Source organism: Abramis brama, assembly GCF_963993115.1.
Source record: "Abramis brama genome assembly, chromosome: 1".
Taxonomy (NCBI): Eukaryota; Metazoa; Chordata; class Actinopteri; order Cypriniformes; family Leuciscidae; genus Abramis; species Abramis brama.
Genome location: NC_139963.1, coordinates 75,003,564 through 75,017,396, shown reverse-complemented (window position 1 = coordinate 75,017,396; position 13,833 = coordinate 75,003,564). Strand labels below are relative to the sequence as shown.

The 13,833-nt window shown below is 39.7% G+C and overlaps 1 protein-coding gene across 1 annotated transcript in view; it reads right to left on the bottom strand.

Annotated features, from left to right (window-relative positions):
• Nucleotides 1-13,591, bottom strand: part of LOC311089369 (uncharacterized protein) — a 113,762-nt gene extending 100,171 nt beyond the window's left edge. The window contains exons 1-4 of the mRNA XM_084124013.1: nucleotides 13,551-13,591; nucleotides 10,562-10,996; nucleotides 9,869-10,177; nucleotides 9,388-9,771 (exon numbers count right to left, since the gene is read on the bottom strand). Coding sequence (XP_083980139.1) covers nucleotides 9,388-9,771; nucleotides 9,869-10,177; nucleotides 10,562-10,622 — 754 coding nt within the window. The 5' untranslated portion in view covers nucleotides 10,623-10,996; nucleotides 13,551-13,591. The remainder of the gene's footprint in view (nucleotides 1-9,387; nucleotides 9,772-9,868; nucleotides 10,178-10,561; nucleotides 10,997-13,550) is intronic.
• Between the last annotated feature and the right edge of the window lie 242 nt (nucleotides 13,592-13,833).

Here is a 13,833-nt window from a genome sequence, read left to right as displayed (position 1 = left end):
CATTTTAAATGTATAATTTAATATTAATGAGATTTTTATTTAAGTAATGTTCTAATTCTAGATGTTTGTAAATGCTGCATGATTTTGACGTGGTTTAATCAATGGCCGTGCGCGTGAACTTTGAACATTCATGTCGCTTTCAAACACTGGAGCGGCCGCGGCGCAGAGTTGCCATGGAAACGGCGCTGGACCACTGCGACTGGTAGGCAGGAAACTCCCTCTCTCGCTGTTGAGAATGTACTATCCGCTGCAGGCTCACTCATCTCGGCTCTGATTAACGTACAGGAAGTGAAACATTTTGCGCGGACGTTTCTCCTCTGCTGATCTCGCGGTGATTTTGGCGAATTTGTATGAAGAAAAAAAAAAACTACCACTTTATTCCAGGTTAACTAACAATGCTTGTAACGCGCGTTACTGACATTTGTACCGAGTAAAATATTACTTTTTTCCCCCCTGTAATGCCTTACATTACCGCGTTACAGCAAAAAGCAATGCATTACAGTAATTAATTACTTTTGTAACGCGTTACTCCCAACACTGCAGATAAGTGGACTCCACCCACCGTTTACTCAAGCCAATCAGATAACAGCTACATTGCTCCAGAATAAGCAGAGAAAACTAAGGGGGAAAATATACTAAACAATAGCAAGGATCCTCTGGATCAGCGGGAAGAACAAAACACCACTAAAATAGACAGATTAGACTGACACGACTGACAGAACGGTCAGAGGAGAACCTTGACAGAGAGAAGTGAAGAGAGAATGATCAGTCCCAGCAGACACAGATCACACTTATCAGACATCTTCTGCTTCTCTTCATTATATATGTGACCAGGTGGAAAATTTGGCAAGTCAATCACTGGACTGTTATCAAAGCCTTGGGTTAAGTGAACTGCACCTATAACGTGTTCTAGTGCTTTTCCTATCCATTGATGTAATGTTACGCTGGCCCTTTAAGAAAAGTCACTGTCTGGAAGTAAGGCGATAGTTGTCTATGAGCAGCGCGGTTTTCCAACGTGGTTTTGCAAAGTGCTCACGCAGACCACATATAGTTACAGCTCCTCCTTTTAACATCATCAGCTCCTCCTGTGGTTATTAACTTCCTCTGTTCTGATCAACCGAGTGATTAAATCCTGCTAGAGTTGCTGTATAGAGACACGATGCCACAGTGAAGTGTTGCTTTACATGCGTATTGTGAACCACACAATAATCTCAACACACATCTGCTCTGAACACAGTTTATAAGATATTCTTTTGCACACGAGAGCATTGCTGTTAGTCTCCCTTCCTTATTTTAGCAGTTTCCTGAATTATAAAACAGTTTTTAAAAGTATTGTAAAGTAATTATAAGCATCAGCTTGGTAAAATAAACCTGCATTTGCACATGAGCGTCTGTAAAGCAGATATTAACTGTCTTCAGGGAGTTTCTACACATGGATTATAACGTTCTGCTTTACTCTCTCCAGCCTCGAGAAATATATCAGATCCAGACTCCTTTATCAACACTACAAATGCTCTGGAAGCTTTTTTGAAGTTTGCGCAGAAAGAACTTAAGAGTTTTCTGTGAGAACGGTGTCGTGTTAGCGGCCCCTAAGTTAATGACTAATGATCTCTGCATGGAAGTGAATCAATCAAACTAACTTTATCTGGACAATAACTTTATTCTAGAGCTGCTGTAAAGCCTAAACAATCTCTGTTAATGTAATCTCCTATTTTCACTGTAAAGCTGCTTTGAAACAATCTATATTGTTAAAAGCGCTATATAAATGAAGGTGACTTGACTTGGCTCATTTGCAATAAGGCTAAGTGTTTTAGCTGTATAATGTGTTGGACTATACCCTTGGCCATTGTTTATGAAGCATTATAATTTTACAGATTTACTGTAATTTTTTACAGATTTTTAAATCATTAAAAACTTGTCAGTGTCTCTTACTTTGTCTTTCAAGTTTGAGTGTTGGAAAGAGAAATTATACTGAGGATGGTTTTTATGGTAATCCTGAAAAATATTCCAGAATGTCCTTCCGACTAACAACGACACAGGCAATTAATTTAACCCATATTTGTGTGTTAGATTACACAATTCTGTTTTTTTGTTGAGTTAATGATACAACAAGTCTTATTTACTTCATTGGAAATCATTTTTAAACATTTTCCAGCTTTTCTTTTTCATTTGGTTCTGAATTTTGAGTTATCAGCAGCCAAAAATAAGCCCATGTCTATATGAAATCCCAAACTGATTATATTAATTGTGATTAAAATGTAGTTTTCCGAGCACTTATTGTTTGTTGAGCTCCAGTTATGGAGATCAGTACATTTGTATATGCCAACAATGGTAGAAATGTAAATAATAAAAAAATTCATTACGTTACCCAAGAATGACATTTTCATGGGGAAAAATTCACCAAATCTGATTCACCAAAAAAATGGTTAATTACATTCTTGAAATGTGTACATGTCTTTGCATTACATACACAACACTCTAATGAGAATAGAAAGTCCTACATTTTGAATTCCCCCCCCCCCCCCCCCACACATTTTAAATCCTTATCCGTCATTCACCCAGCATCATCTCACCATCACTACCTTCAGGTTCACTTAGCTCAACAGTTATACGCTATATTAGCAATAATGATTATTTTCATCCTTCATTCTGAACCCTGTCTGAAATGACTGGTGTTAGTGGGTTGTCTCTTAAGGCTTGACAGTAAAACGGCCTCTGTTATGATTGGTTAATGTCATTGCATGTTTTGAAAACATTCATATATAACCATCATTTACAGACAAAGCATTATGAAGTTATTCTCTTACGGTTTGTGATGCTGCTGTCAGATCAATACAGTTCTGCTTCATGTCTCAATTCAATAAGCTGGCCAAGTCTTGGGACCTCTTGTGGGATGTCATTAATTTGCACCCTCCTCAGCTTCTGAGAGCCCTAGTGCCAGCAGCTTTAACTGCAAACACAACATGTAATGATATAGAAAACATTCCTGCTGACCAAAAGCATCATCACTTGTGAACAACAGTATGACTATATTTTACTGACCAGATCGATTCTTCCAAACACGTTGTGCTAGGATGATCCCATGCTGGCCTCTAAACATTGGAGACTTCAGTTCCCTTTCTTTCTTTTCTTTTTAGTCTAAAACTAAACACTAAATGATATATTTGGGGGAGGCATGTGCAGAGCCATTTTCTTTTAAATTTAGGTAAATGCCAGGATGAAAAACTTTCCTTTTTGGGTTTCCAACTCATCAGCCATGGTGTTTGCCGCTTCCAGACATTCGTTAAATTGTTTTAATGACTCTGATGCCATTTGTAGATATTTTTTTAAAGAGAAATAATTAAATGATAAAGTAAAAGCACAAAGAAATACAATAAGGGAAAGAGATAAAGAGAAAGAAAGAGAGATAGAGAAAGCGAGATGGCATTCACAGCTGATTTGTAACCAAAACGTCAAGATGCACTTACTTAGTTCCACATGAATTGCAAACAATCAACACGACTACTTATAAATATTAAAAAAACAACAACAACATACTTAAAATGCACACCTTAGCTACGACTGTCAGGAAAACGCCTGGCCACGCCTCCCTTCTTCTTATCTTTCTTCATCTTTCTCTTGGTTCATCGCATTTCATTATTCAGCGCCACAAGAACAGCACATGGTCAAATGGTGATATTGTTAACAACATTAACATTATATATATAAATCATAGTTTTATCATCTGTAGTGCTTTTAAAACATTTCCAGCGTTTTTTTTTTTGTTTTGTTTTTTTTACTTTGTTACAAGTATTTATTTTTAAATAATAATTTAATTTGATAAGATTTTAATTATTTTGATGTGGTTCTTTACTTTCCAATAGGGGTGAGAATTGGCAAAAATGTGACGATTCGATAGCATTGAGGTGTGAATATGATACCATATTTGGGCCACGATTCAATATTATTGCGATTCTAAACATATTTCGATACAGCAAATATTGCGATTCGATTCTGCGATATATTGCGATTCATGTCCCCCATCTTATTCAAAGGCATTACAAAAAATGAGGAAAATAAGACTGCTCAACTCACTTCTAATGTCACATTTCATTCTGTGAACATTATCTTCTACACAGTAACTGAAGTGCAAAAACTTAGCAGGGTAGTGCAAAAGCTTTGCCCTTGAACATTCAGGACACAGGACCTTATTACAGGACAGGACATAATTATTCTCTGAATAGGAGACCTCTCACATGAATGATGAGCTCCCAGCATATAACTATAAATATAAATACTGTCACGGTTCACAGGTTTGTCTGTTCATTCTGTGTGTACTGTTCTGGTCTGATTGCCTATCAGCGTCAGCTGTGCTGACGAGCAATCAGATCAGCGGCATGTGCGTCTCGTTTATGAATCTTATATGTAGTCTTGTGTTTGTCATGTTCATTGTCATTCGGTGTATCCTTCCTTTCACGGGGAACCGAAGGGTGCATTTGGCGTCGTTTTTGAATCAGGGTAGCCTTCGAGCTTCGAAAAACTTCGAAGAGTTTTATCGACTAAACGTGACGCACGTATAAATTCTCCTCCCCCATCACATCGGTCACAATCATTTAAATTTATACTTTACCTTTGCAGTTTATAGAAACCACACCTCACATATTTCAACATGGCCTCTTGCTTTATTATTATTTATTATGAATTTCTTAAATAACCAAACTTTAACAACATAAGGGCAGATCCTTTGAGCGCAGTTGATGACGCTGTGAAGTGACGCTCGAGTGATCAAGTATTCCAATGTATAAATAAGCTTTCCTTCGATTCCTCCGTCCTCATTTTCTTTCCCTCGCATCCTACAGGGGTGGAGCTGAGGAGGGAGGAGCTGAGACGCGAGGAAAGGAAGCGAGGAAAGGAAACGAGGATGCACAAATAAGAAATGAGAAGCACCCTTTGAATTGGGACATTCTTCGTCGTGCCGTTGACGCAATCGGCCTTAATAAAGGTAGTCGAATGATGTATTATTCTTTTCTGTTTGATCAGAAATTATGGAGTATTTTGAGTTGTTTCCACTGTTAATGGGAGAATGCAAGTAATCGCGTCAGCGCCTCCATGTCATGCAGTGCACGCTCCACACTCCGCTCAAACACTTGGATATGCACCTAATAATAGCGCACATTTATCTAGATTAACGTTAGAGCAGGCGGCCATGCCAGACGGATAAGTCCTTTTCATGTTTAACAAATCAAATCATGCATTTTCTTCCTACCACGAGTAAGTGCTGCTCCAGTTTAAAAAAGGCTGCCAGTAGCACCTCACTGCAGTACACGAGATCCAAGGGGCGGAGTTGGATCCAGATCTAAGGGGTGGAGATTGGTAGGTTTAGGGGTGGGTTTAGGGATCAGGGGGTGGAGATTGGTAGGTTTAGTGGTGGGTTTAGGGATCAGGGGGTGGAGATGGGTAGGTTTAGGGGTGGGTCTAGGGATCAGGGGGTGGAGATGGGTAGGTTTAGGGGTGGGTTTAGGGATCAGGGGGTGGAGATGGGTAGGTTTAGGGGTGGGTTTAGGGATCAGGGGGTGGAGATGGGTAGGTTTAGTGGTGGGTTTAGGGATCAGGGGGTGGAGATTGGTAGGTTTAGGGGTGGGTCTAGGGATCAGGGGGTGGAGATGGGTAGGTTTAGGGGTGGGTCTAGGGATCAGGGGGTGGAGATGGGTAGGTTTAGGGGTGGGTTTAGGGATCAGGGGGTGGAGATTGGTAGGTTTAGGGGTGGGTCTAGGGATCAGGGGGTGGAGATGGGTAGGTTTAGGGGTGGGTTTAGGGATCAGGGGGTGGAGATGGGTAGGTTTAGGGGTGGGTTTAGGGATCAGGGGGTGGAGATGGGTAGGTTTAGGGGTGGGTTTAGGGATCAGGGGGTGGAGATGGGTTAGGGTTAGGGGTGGGTTTAGGGATCAGGGGGTGGAGATGGGTAGGTTTAGGGGTGGGTTTAGGGATCAGGGGGTGGAGATTGGTAGGTTTAGGGGTGGGTTTAGGGATCAGGGGGTGGAGATGGGTAGGTTTAGGTATATGTAAGGTAGCTGTGTCCCAGTGTGAAGGCCTTATTTGAAGGCCGGTTGCGTCATCGCGGCGCGACGAAGGCTACCCTGATTCAAAAGCGACGCCAAATGAACCCTTCGGAGACGAGGAGGGATATTGAGAAGCACCCTTCGTTTCCCCGTGAAAGGAAGGATACATTAATGGATCCTTAGCGGCCTATCCTACCCCAGAAGTCATTGCGCGCCTTTTTATTTTAAAAGATTGCGGCCGAGAGTTCGGTGGTGGACGGCAAATTCACATTTAAATGTAAGTATTATGTTTTCATTTACTCAAATAGCTAGCAAAACCACAGTTAAAAGCCACAAGTTTTTCTTTCTTATAAAATTTTTCAGGTGGTTTGAGGCAGATTTTTTTCTAATATTAGTTTAATAATTGTTTCAGGGAGCAAGGATCAGACAGCTCAATTTATTAAATTGTGGTCTGAAAATGAGCATTTATTTACGGGGAGAAAAACTCCACCAGCGTGGCTTTGGAGGAAAGACAACGACCTATCTGTAATATTTGCACCAGTCTGTCTCACTTGTGTATTATGCGCAGTTTTCTTAAGAACGTATGCTGATAATACTAATCTAACTCTTTTAACAGGGATACGATATAGAATTTCAAACAATTATTCTTACAAGATGACGTTTTTTTAAGACAAATGTTGCAGTGAACTTGATCATGAATTACTTTTCTCACTGCATTACACACATCCTCTCTTTTGCAAGTTTCTGCATGACCCTGATTATTATAGACTTTGCTTCTTCTATAGGAATTAATTCAGGGTTTGTAGGGAATTTTCTCTTCAGATGGACAGGAGCATATTTGCATATTAGATTAATAACCTCAACCTGACTGTCATCTCGTGACTCATCTGTTAATCTCCAGTATATCTTCACTTCTATGCGAGTGACCTTTTGTGTTTCTGTTTGTACAGCTTCACTTTTTTTATTGACTATACAAATCACAGCATGTAAATAGGAAAATGTTGGCGTTATTTTGTCACGTATTGGTAGCAGTATGCTAGCTGGAGCCGTTTACCTCCAGTCTTTGTGCTAAGCTAGCGGTGGGTGCGTCAGACAGAGTTACGGCACGCACGGAGATGAGAAGGGTGTGTATGGACTCATCTAACTCTGGGGGATACGGTGAATAAGCTAAAGTCCCAAAAAGCCGGCGTGTTCCTTTAACAAGAACAACAGACTATTAGCAACAACAGTAGCGTAGCACAAGAAGCACATTATAAAGAGAGCAGAGCACATGAGGAACAGGAGAGCACACTCAGACAAACGAGGACTTAACGAGGACTAAACAAGGGGGCGTGGCAACGGGAAACAAGGAGGCGGGACCAGAGGATCACACCAACACAACCAGAGACAGAGCCGTGTGCTCAAACACAACACAAACAAAGAGACACTGAACAATGACACGACTGACAGAACGGTCAGAGGAGAACCTTGACAGAGAGAAGTGAAGAGAGAATGATCAGTCCCAGCAGACACAGATCACACTTATCAGACATCTTCTGTTTCTCTTCATTACATATAGTTACAGCTCCTCCTTTAAACATCATCAGCTCCTCCTGTGGTTATTAACTTCCTCTGTTCTGATCAACCGAGTGATTAAATCCTGCTAGAGTTGCTGTATAGAGACACGATGCCACAGTGAAGTGTTGCTTTACATGCGTATTGTGAACCGCACAACACACATCTGCTCTGAACACAGTTTCAGATTCAAGGTCTGATGTTTTCCTACAGATCAACCACTGGCTCTGCTCCTCTACACCTAAACTCACTACTCCAGACCGATGTGTCTCCAGAAGCTTGTGTTCTGCAAGTGAACGGTGTCTTGTGGTGCATCATCTCAAAGAGACACAGAATCACTTTCACAGACCTTCACCTGGACTGATCCTGCTGGAGGAACGACCTGCCGAACTCAACCTGAGCTGATGAGGCTTTAGCCATCTTCAAGAAACGGCTGAAAACACATATATTTCATCAACACTCGACCCATTAATACTCACACTTACTATCCTGTATTACGATACATTACGAGCTCATGAAGGGGAACAAACATCTCAGGAAAGGAGACTTATTAAACACAACTGCAGAGGTTTATTAAGAAAATTATAGCAATCATTCAAAATGAAAAAAGATGCTAAAAACAGGAATGAACAGACAAGATCCAAGAATCCTCAAATCAGCTCCATCACACAGAACAGAGAGAGATTATACAGTCTGAGTCTGTCCATTACTGTATTAATATTATATTTAAAGCAGTTTACATATGAAGCGCAAGAGAATGACTTTCAACACTGTAGGAAAATATATCCATAAAATCCATATAAATTAAAATAAATCTGGCTTTTTATATGTAAAAAAACCCTAATTATTTTAATCTAAACTTGATTATGTCACTATAAGAGTTTTTTCTCTGTTTTCTGAGAAGAAGAAAATAAAACAATGAACAATCCTCTGTAAGTTTTTGCTTTTGTAAATATTGCTGCAGATTGGCTCTAAACTCATCAGTATTTTATTCTAATATTGTCGGCATCTCTATTTCCTCTGGGTGCTTCGAGTCCTTCCTCCCTGCAAAATAAAAGCATTGACTGACCTCTCGTATGTGTTTTTATCATGATTGCAGATTGTTCCAGATCAAATGAGTGTGAATCATCAGATTGTGTGCGGCTCAAAACTCACCAGCTCTTCTTGCACAGATGATCTGAAGAAGAATCACAGTAGGAGCAGCAAACACTGCGATCCCAACAATACTCACAATCACTGCAGGAAACATGAGAGGAAGAAGAGAAACTGTACATGACTGAAGTCAAGGGTATTCAACTATCAACAGTTATTGATGAAGCATTTACAGACTGACTGATAGTTTAATGTTATAAAGCTGTCAGTATAAATGAACGTGTCGTACCTCTGTATAATGATCCAGCAGTCACACAGACTTCAGTTTCTGATGCTGTATCAGCTGGATCTGTGGATCACGTCTGTTAGTTCAGTTCAACACATAATGCCACATATACACAACATCATCATCACATAATACTGGAGCTTCACATCACAGAAATGATGAATATGTGCACGAGTCTGTCATCTATTATCTTCTTACTTCACTCTCAAGCTGTCAGGAGGAGAATGACTATCGCCATTGACCAAAAATAAATCTATTTATTATTTATTTAACATCATATTTTCATATCGGAAAAGGATTGTTATGCAGTTTATGACTTTGACCACTAATATTTTACAACTCCAAAACGTATGAAGCCATCAGAAAGAGTAGAGCCAATCTGTGGAAGTTTTCTGTCAGAAAAGAGTGTTTTCTCACCTGAATACTTGACAGTGAATCTGACTGAGGTCTCGAGTTGATCTCTGCAAGTAAGCTGACATCTCCACTCTCTGTTGTCATCTTCATTCAGGAGTGTTGTAGTCAGAGTGAGGATACAGTGATCTTGATCTGATGATGATGATAATATCTGATATCTGGAGTCTGTCTTCAGATCAACACCAGCCTGATTCACCCACAACAGCTCTAATCCCTCAGAACGGACCAAATCATCACACGAGAATACAGTATCTGAGAATCCATAATCTGAATACAACTGACAAGAGAGAGTCACAGAGCGGCCTGGACTGATCTCAGTCTGTGAGGATGAAGATGAAGATGAAGATGATGATGAAGATGATGATGATGATGATGGAGACACTGAAACTGAACACAAGACACAAATCACAGACTCTTCAATCATCATCTGAGTTTAAAGGGAGAATCTGCCCTTTTTAAATTGACCACATAATAATAAACTTACCATGAAGAACATGCAGATAAACATCAGCATCAGGTCCTTGTCGTTCTCCATTCACATATTGTTCACAGCTGTAATATCCATAATCTTCTCCTGTGACGTTCTTGATGTTCAGAGAGCAGTCAGACTCCAGACTCAGTCTCTCATGTCTCTCTGTGTCGTTATTCTTTATCCCTCCAGTAATCAGATCAACTGCTAAATGTCCATAGTGGGCCCATGTAGTTGATTTGCAGTCAGAAAGAGTTTTATTACAGGACAGAGAGACATTTTCACCAGAACTGATGAACACATGATCATCCACTCCACTGGTTCCTGAAACACAGTATATCTCAGTGATCATTATGATATATATTAATAAATGAAACATAAAACACACCAGCATAAAAAGCAGAAGTTTTAAATCATAGTATTTTTCCTGACTTAAAGCAAACAACACACTCTCCAGAATAAACTATTAGTCTTTATCAGAGAGCTGTTCAAATCACTGACACACTCTTAATATGAAGATAATTCTTCATCATCAGATGTTTGAGTGATGTCCAGTATCAGAAATAATACAGTATGATCTGTGTGTATCAATACACAACTCTGAGATCACAACGTGAATGTGTGCAAGAATAAACTGAGCATGTTCAAATGAACTCTTTCCAGACTAATTCCACTAAATGTCTTTAGAGAAAATACAGATTTCTTTACCTGTGAGAAGTGAAGAGAGAATGATCAGTCCCAGCAGACACAGATCACACTTATCAGCCATTTTCTGTTTCTGTCAGTCTTCCTCTGCATTATATATAGTTACAGCTCCTCCTTTAAACATCATCAGCTCCTCCTGTGGTTATTAACTTCCTCTCATCTGACCAACCGAGTGTTTAAATCTGTTGCTATATAGTGACATATATAGACTGTGTATTTTAACACTGGGGATTTTGCTCTGTGGTCTTGAATGTTCTTGACTCTGAGAGACACTCAACTTTCCTCTACAAACCCCCATGTAATGTATTGAGTGAGCGTCGACAGCACCCTCATCAGTCTAAACGCTTCCCTCCTAAGCGTCAGGGACCCTGGGCCTAAGATAACGCTGGACACTTCATCATCATCATCATCATCCAGTGAAGACGAGCTTTTCATTTTCTTTAAAAGACAGAAAAGAAGGTTTTGGGTGCACACGAAGTAACAAGATAAAATCATTCGACTAGAAACTGTAGATATCACACAAAGAATGTATAGTATACTAAAAGCAGCCCTAAATAGTCTCACTACATTTCGTTACATGTTCACAGTAAACACGGATTGTGTTTACAATACCGGATAAACACGGTATTGTATGGGCGGTTTGGACGACGACACACATGCATTGTATAATTGCATTGCATATAATGTGTGCTGGTCAACTAGTCTAAAATTAAGAAACCCCTAGAACACAATAAAAAAAAAGAGAAAAAAAAAGATAAAAACATAGGAACATTGTGTACAATTAAGATTAGCTAATTATTTTATTTTCTAATATCCTAATATGATACTAAATACCACAGGGAAAAGGGCTTATATTTGTGACGTGCTGTCTTTGAACATTGCGCATTTTAAACAGGACACGCATTAGCTGAATAAATGTTAGCCAATACAAACATATTTATAGAAAACAGTTGACATGAATAGACAGGAGTCCAATAATAGCATAACGAATCACTTACTCTAAAAAGAATATCAAGTATAAGTTCCGAATCCGACATATAATGAGGGCTGTGTTAACAGTAAAACGTCCGTCATTTAACGAATTTTAAAAGCAGGGATGGATAATACAAAATTATTTTTTAAATTATACAGAAAAAAAACAAGCAAGAACAAAATTTAAACTTAGCCCGTCAATTTTCATTTTACAATGATCTTCTCTCTCTGTGTGCGCGCGTCCGTGTTTGTGTGAGAGCTCGCGCAGCACTGATACAACCGTAGCCTACTTTTTAATCCATAAGTAACTAATAACGCGCTAGATTTCATACAAAATAAATATGTAACATAATTAGGTACTTTAGTTATAATTAACACAATAACGTAACACATGAAGGCTACGTTTCTCAACACTGAGAATTAATGAATAAATAAACGCCTGTTTCTCCAGACTCGCACTTATCAGTAGGCTAATCCACAAATTACAGCACTTTCATAATCACTAAACCATAGCGATTTCAAGATTTATAGTTCAGCATTACTTGAGCATTTTATTATTTGCATGACTGAATGATGTCTTCCTCTTTTCTGAGTGACCATGATAATCCATGCGATCTGTGTGATCATCGAATCCATAAGATTAAGTTAACTCAACAATCAACTTTCCACATCGACCCCAGGCCGTTTACCTTCAGGAGTCAGAAGAACCGTACTGTTCTCGCTTATGAAATCAGTCAGACGGCGGCCGCGGGAGTGGAAGGGGGATCGAGCGGGAATCTGTATTGGAGTCGATTTTCAGTCTCTTTTTAATGATAGGCCTTACGCATTTGTCAATCATTCCCGCTTGCTATTTGGGGAATGAACCCAGCGCTATGATTGGTCGAACTTTTCTTCTTTTGCTGTAGTTTGATTTGAGGACAGCGCGTGCACAGAGGCGTCACCGTTTATATACTGTCTATGGGCGTCACCAGGTTTTTGCATAGTTTAGAGTGACAAATCGTACCAGCGTACTTTGAAGTCAAAATGCGTATCCGCTACGCAAAATGCGTACATTTTGGCAGGTCTGGTTATCATTAGTTATCGTTACAGTTACATGTATCGTTAGTTATTATAGTTATTGTTATTGTTATCATCAGTTATTATATAGTTATTGATACAGTTATCATTATCGATACTGTTATCGTCATGGCTATTACATAGTTATCGTTACAGCTGTTATAGTTATTACAGTATTATAGTTATTACAGTATTATAGTTATAACTGTATTTCTACAGTTATTATAGTTATTACAGTTATAGCTAGTTATTGTACAGTTATGGTTATGGTTGTGAACTTGCCTAATGTGGGAATGAGAGTTTGACACTGTAGCATGAAAGGTTTCTTTTTTTAATGTCCATTTAAAGCATCAACATGTAAAAACACACACACACACACACACACACACACACACACACAGAGCGGCGAGAGTTCATGAGTGTGTCGCATCAGTCGCTCCACGAGTCTGCCGCTCCTCAGTCCTGGTGCCGCTCGTTCCGGCCCGTCTGTCTGCGTCTCTGAGCTTTGGTGCTTCTGCCCTGACGGAGCTTGTTGTCTTGCGCTGATGACGACTTCCTGTCGCTCTGGCGGTTTCTGCGCCTCATTTCCTTTTTGGACCTTCGCTTGGTGTTCTTTTTTTTTTTTTCTATTTCTGAATACCAGTGTTAGATCAACACAAAAACTTTACTTTGTATTTCTCTTTATTTTTCACTTTATTCTACTGTATTTATTTTTGCTACTTTTTTCAATGTAAAGATTGAAATCGAGCTTCCTCGTGTTGTGTTAACTCTAAACAACAACATTACCCCACTGTAAAAACACATCGAGAGAGCAAACATGAGGTGAGAGAAATGTAATTAAACAAAATCCTCCCATGAGAATAACCTAAGGGGGATTCCCCAAAACACAACTCAGGCCCTGACACACACACACACATATAGACATGTCACATGACCTCTGACCTCACACACACGTGACACTCACCCAGAGCCTGGCGGCGCTCCATCAGCATCTTCAGATACTCTCTGTGTCTCTGGAGGAGGAACAACATCATCATCATCGTCATCTTCTTCAACATCATCATCATCATCACACACACACACTCATCATAAACACACACACACACACACACACACACACCTCCTCTCTGACGCGCTTCTGCTCCTCCTTCAGTTTGCTCTGATAAGCATCAAGGGACCCCCATAAGGCCCAAAGAAATTACCTCGGGGGTCCCCTGGTTTTTCATTAAAACTAAAATAATAGAAAC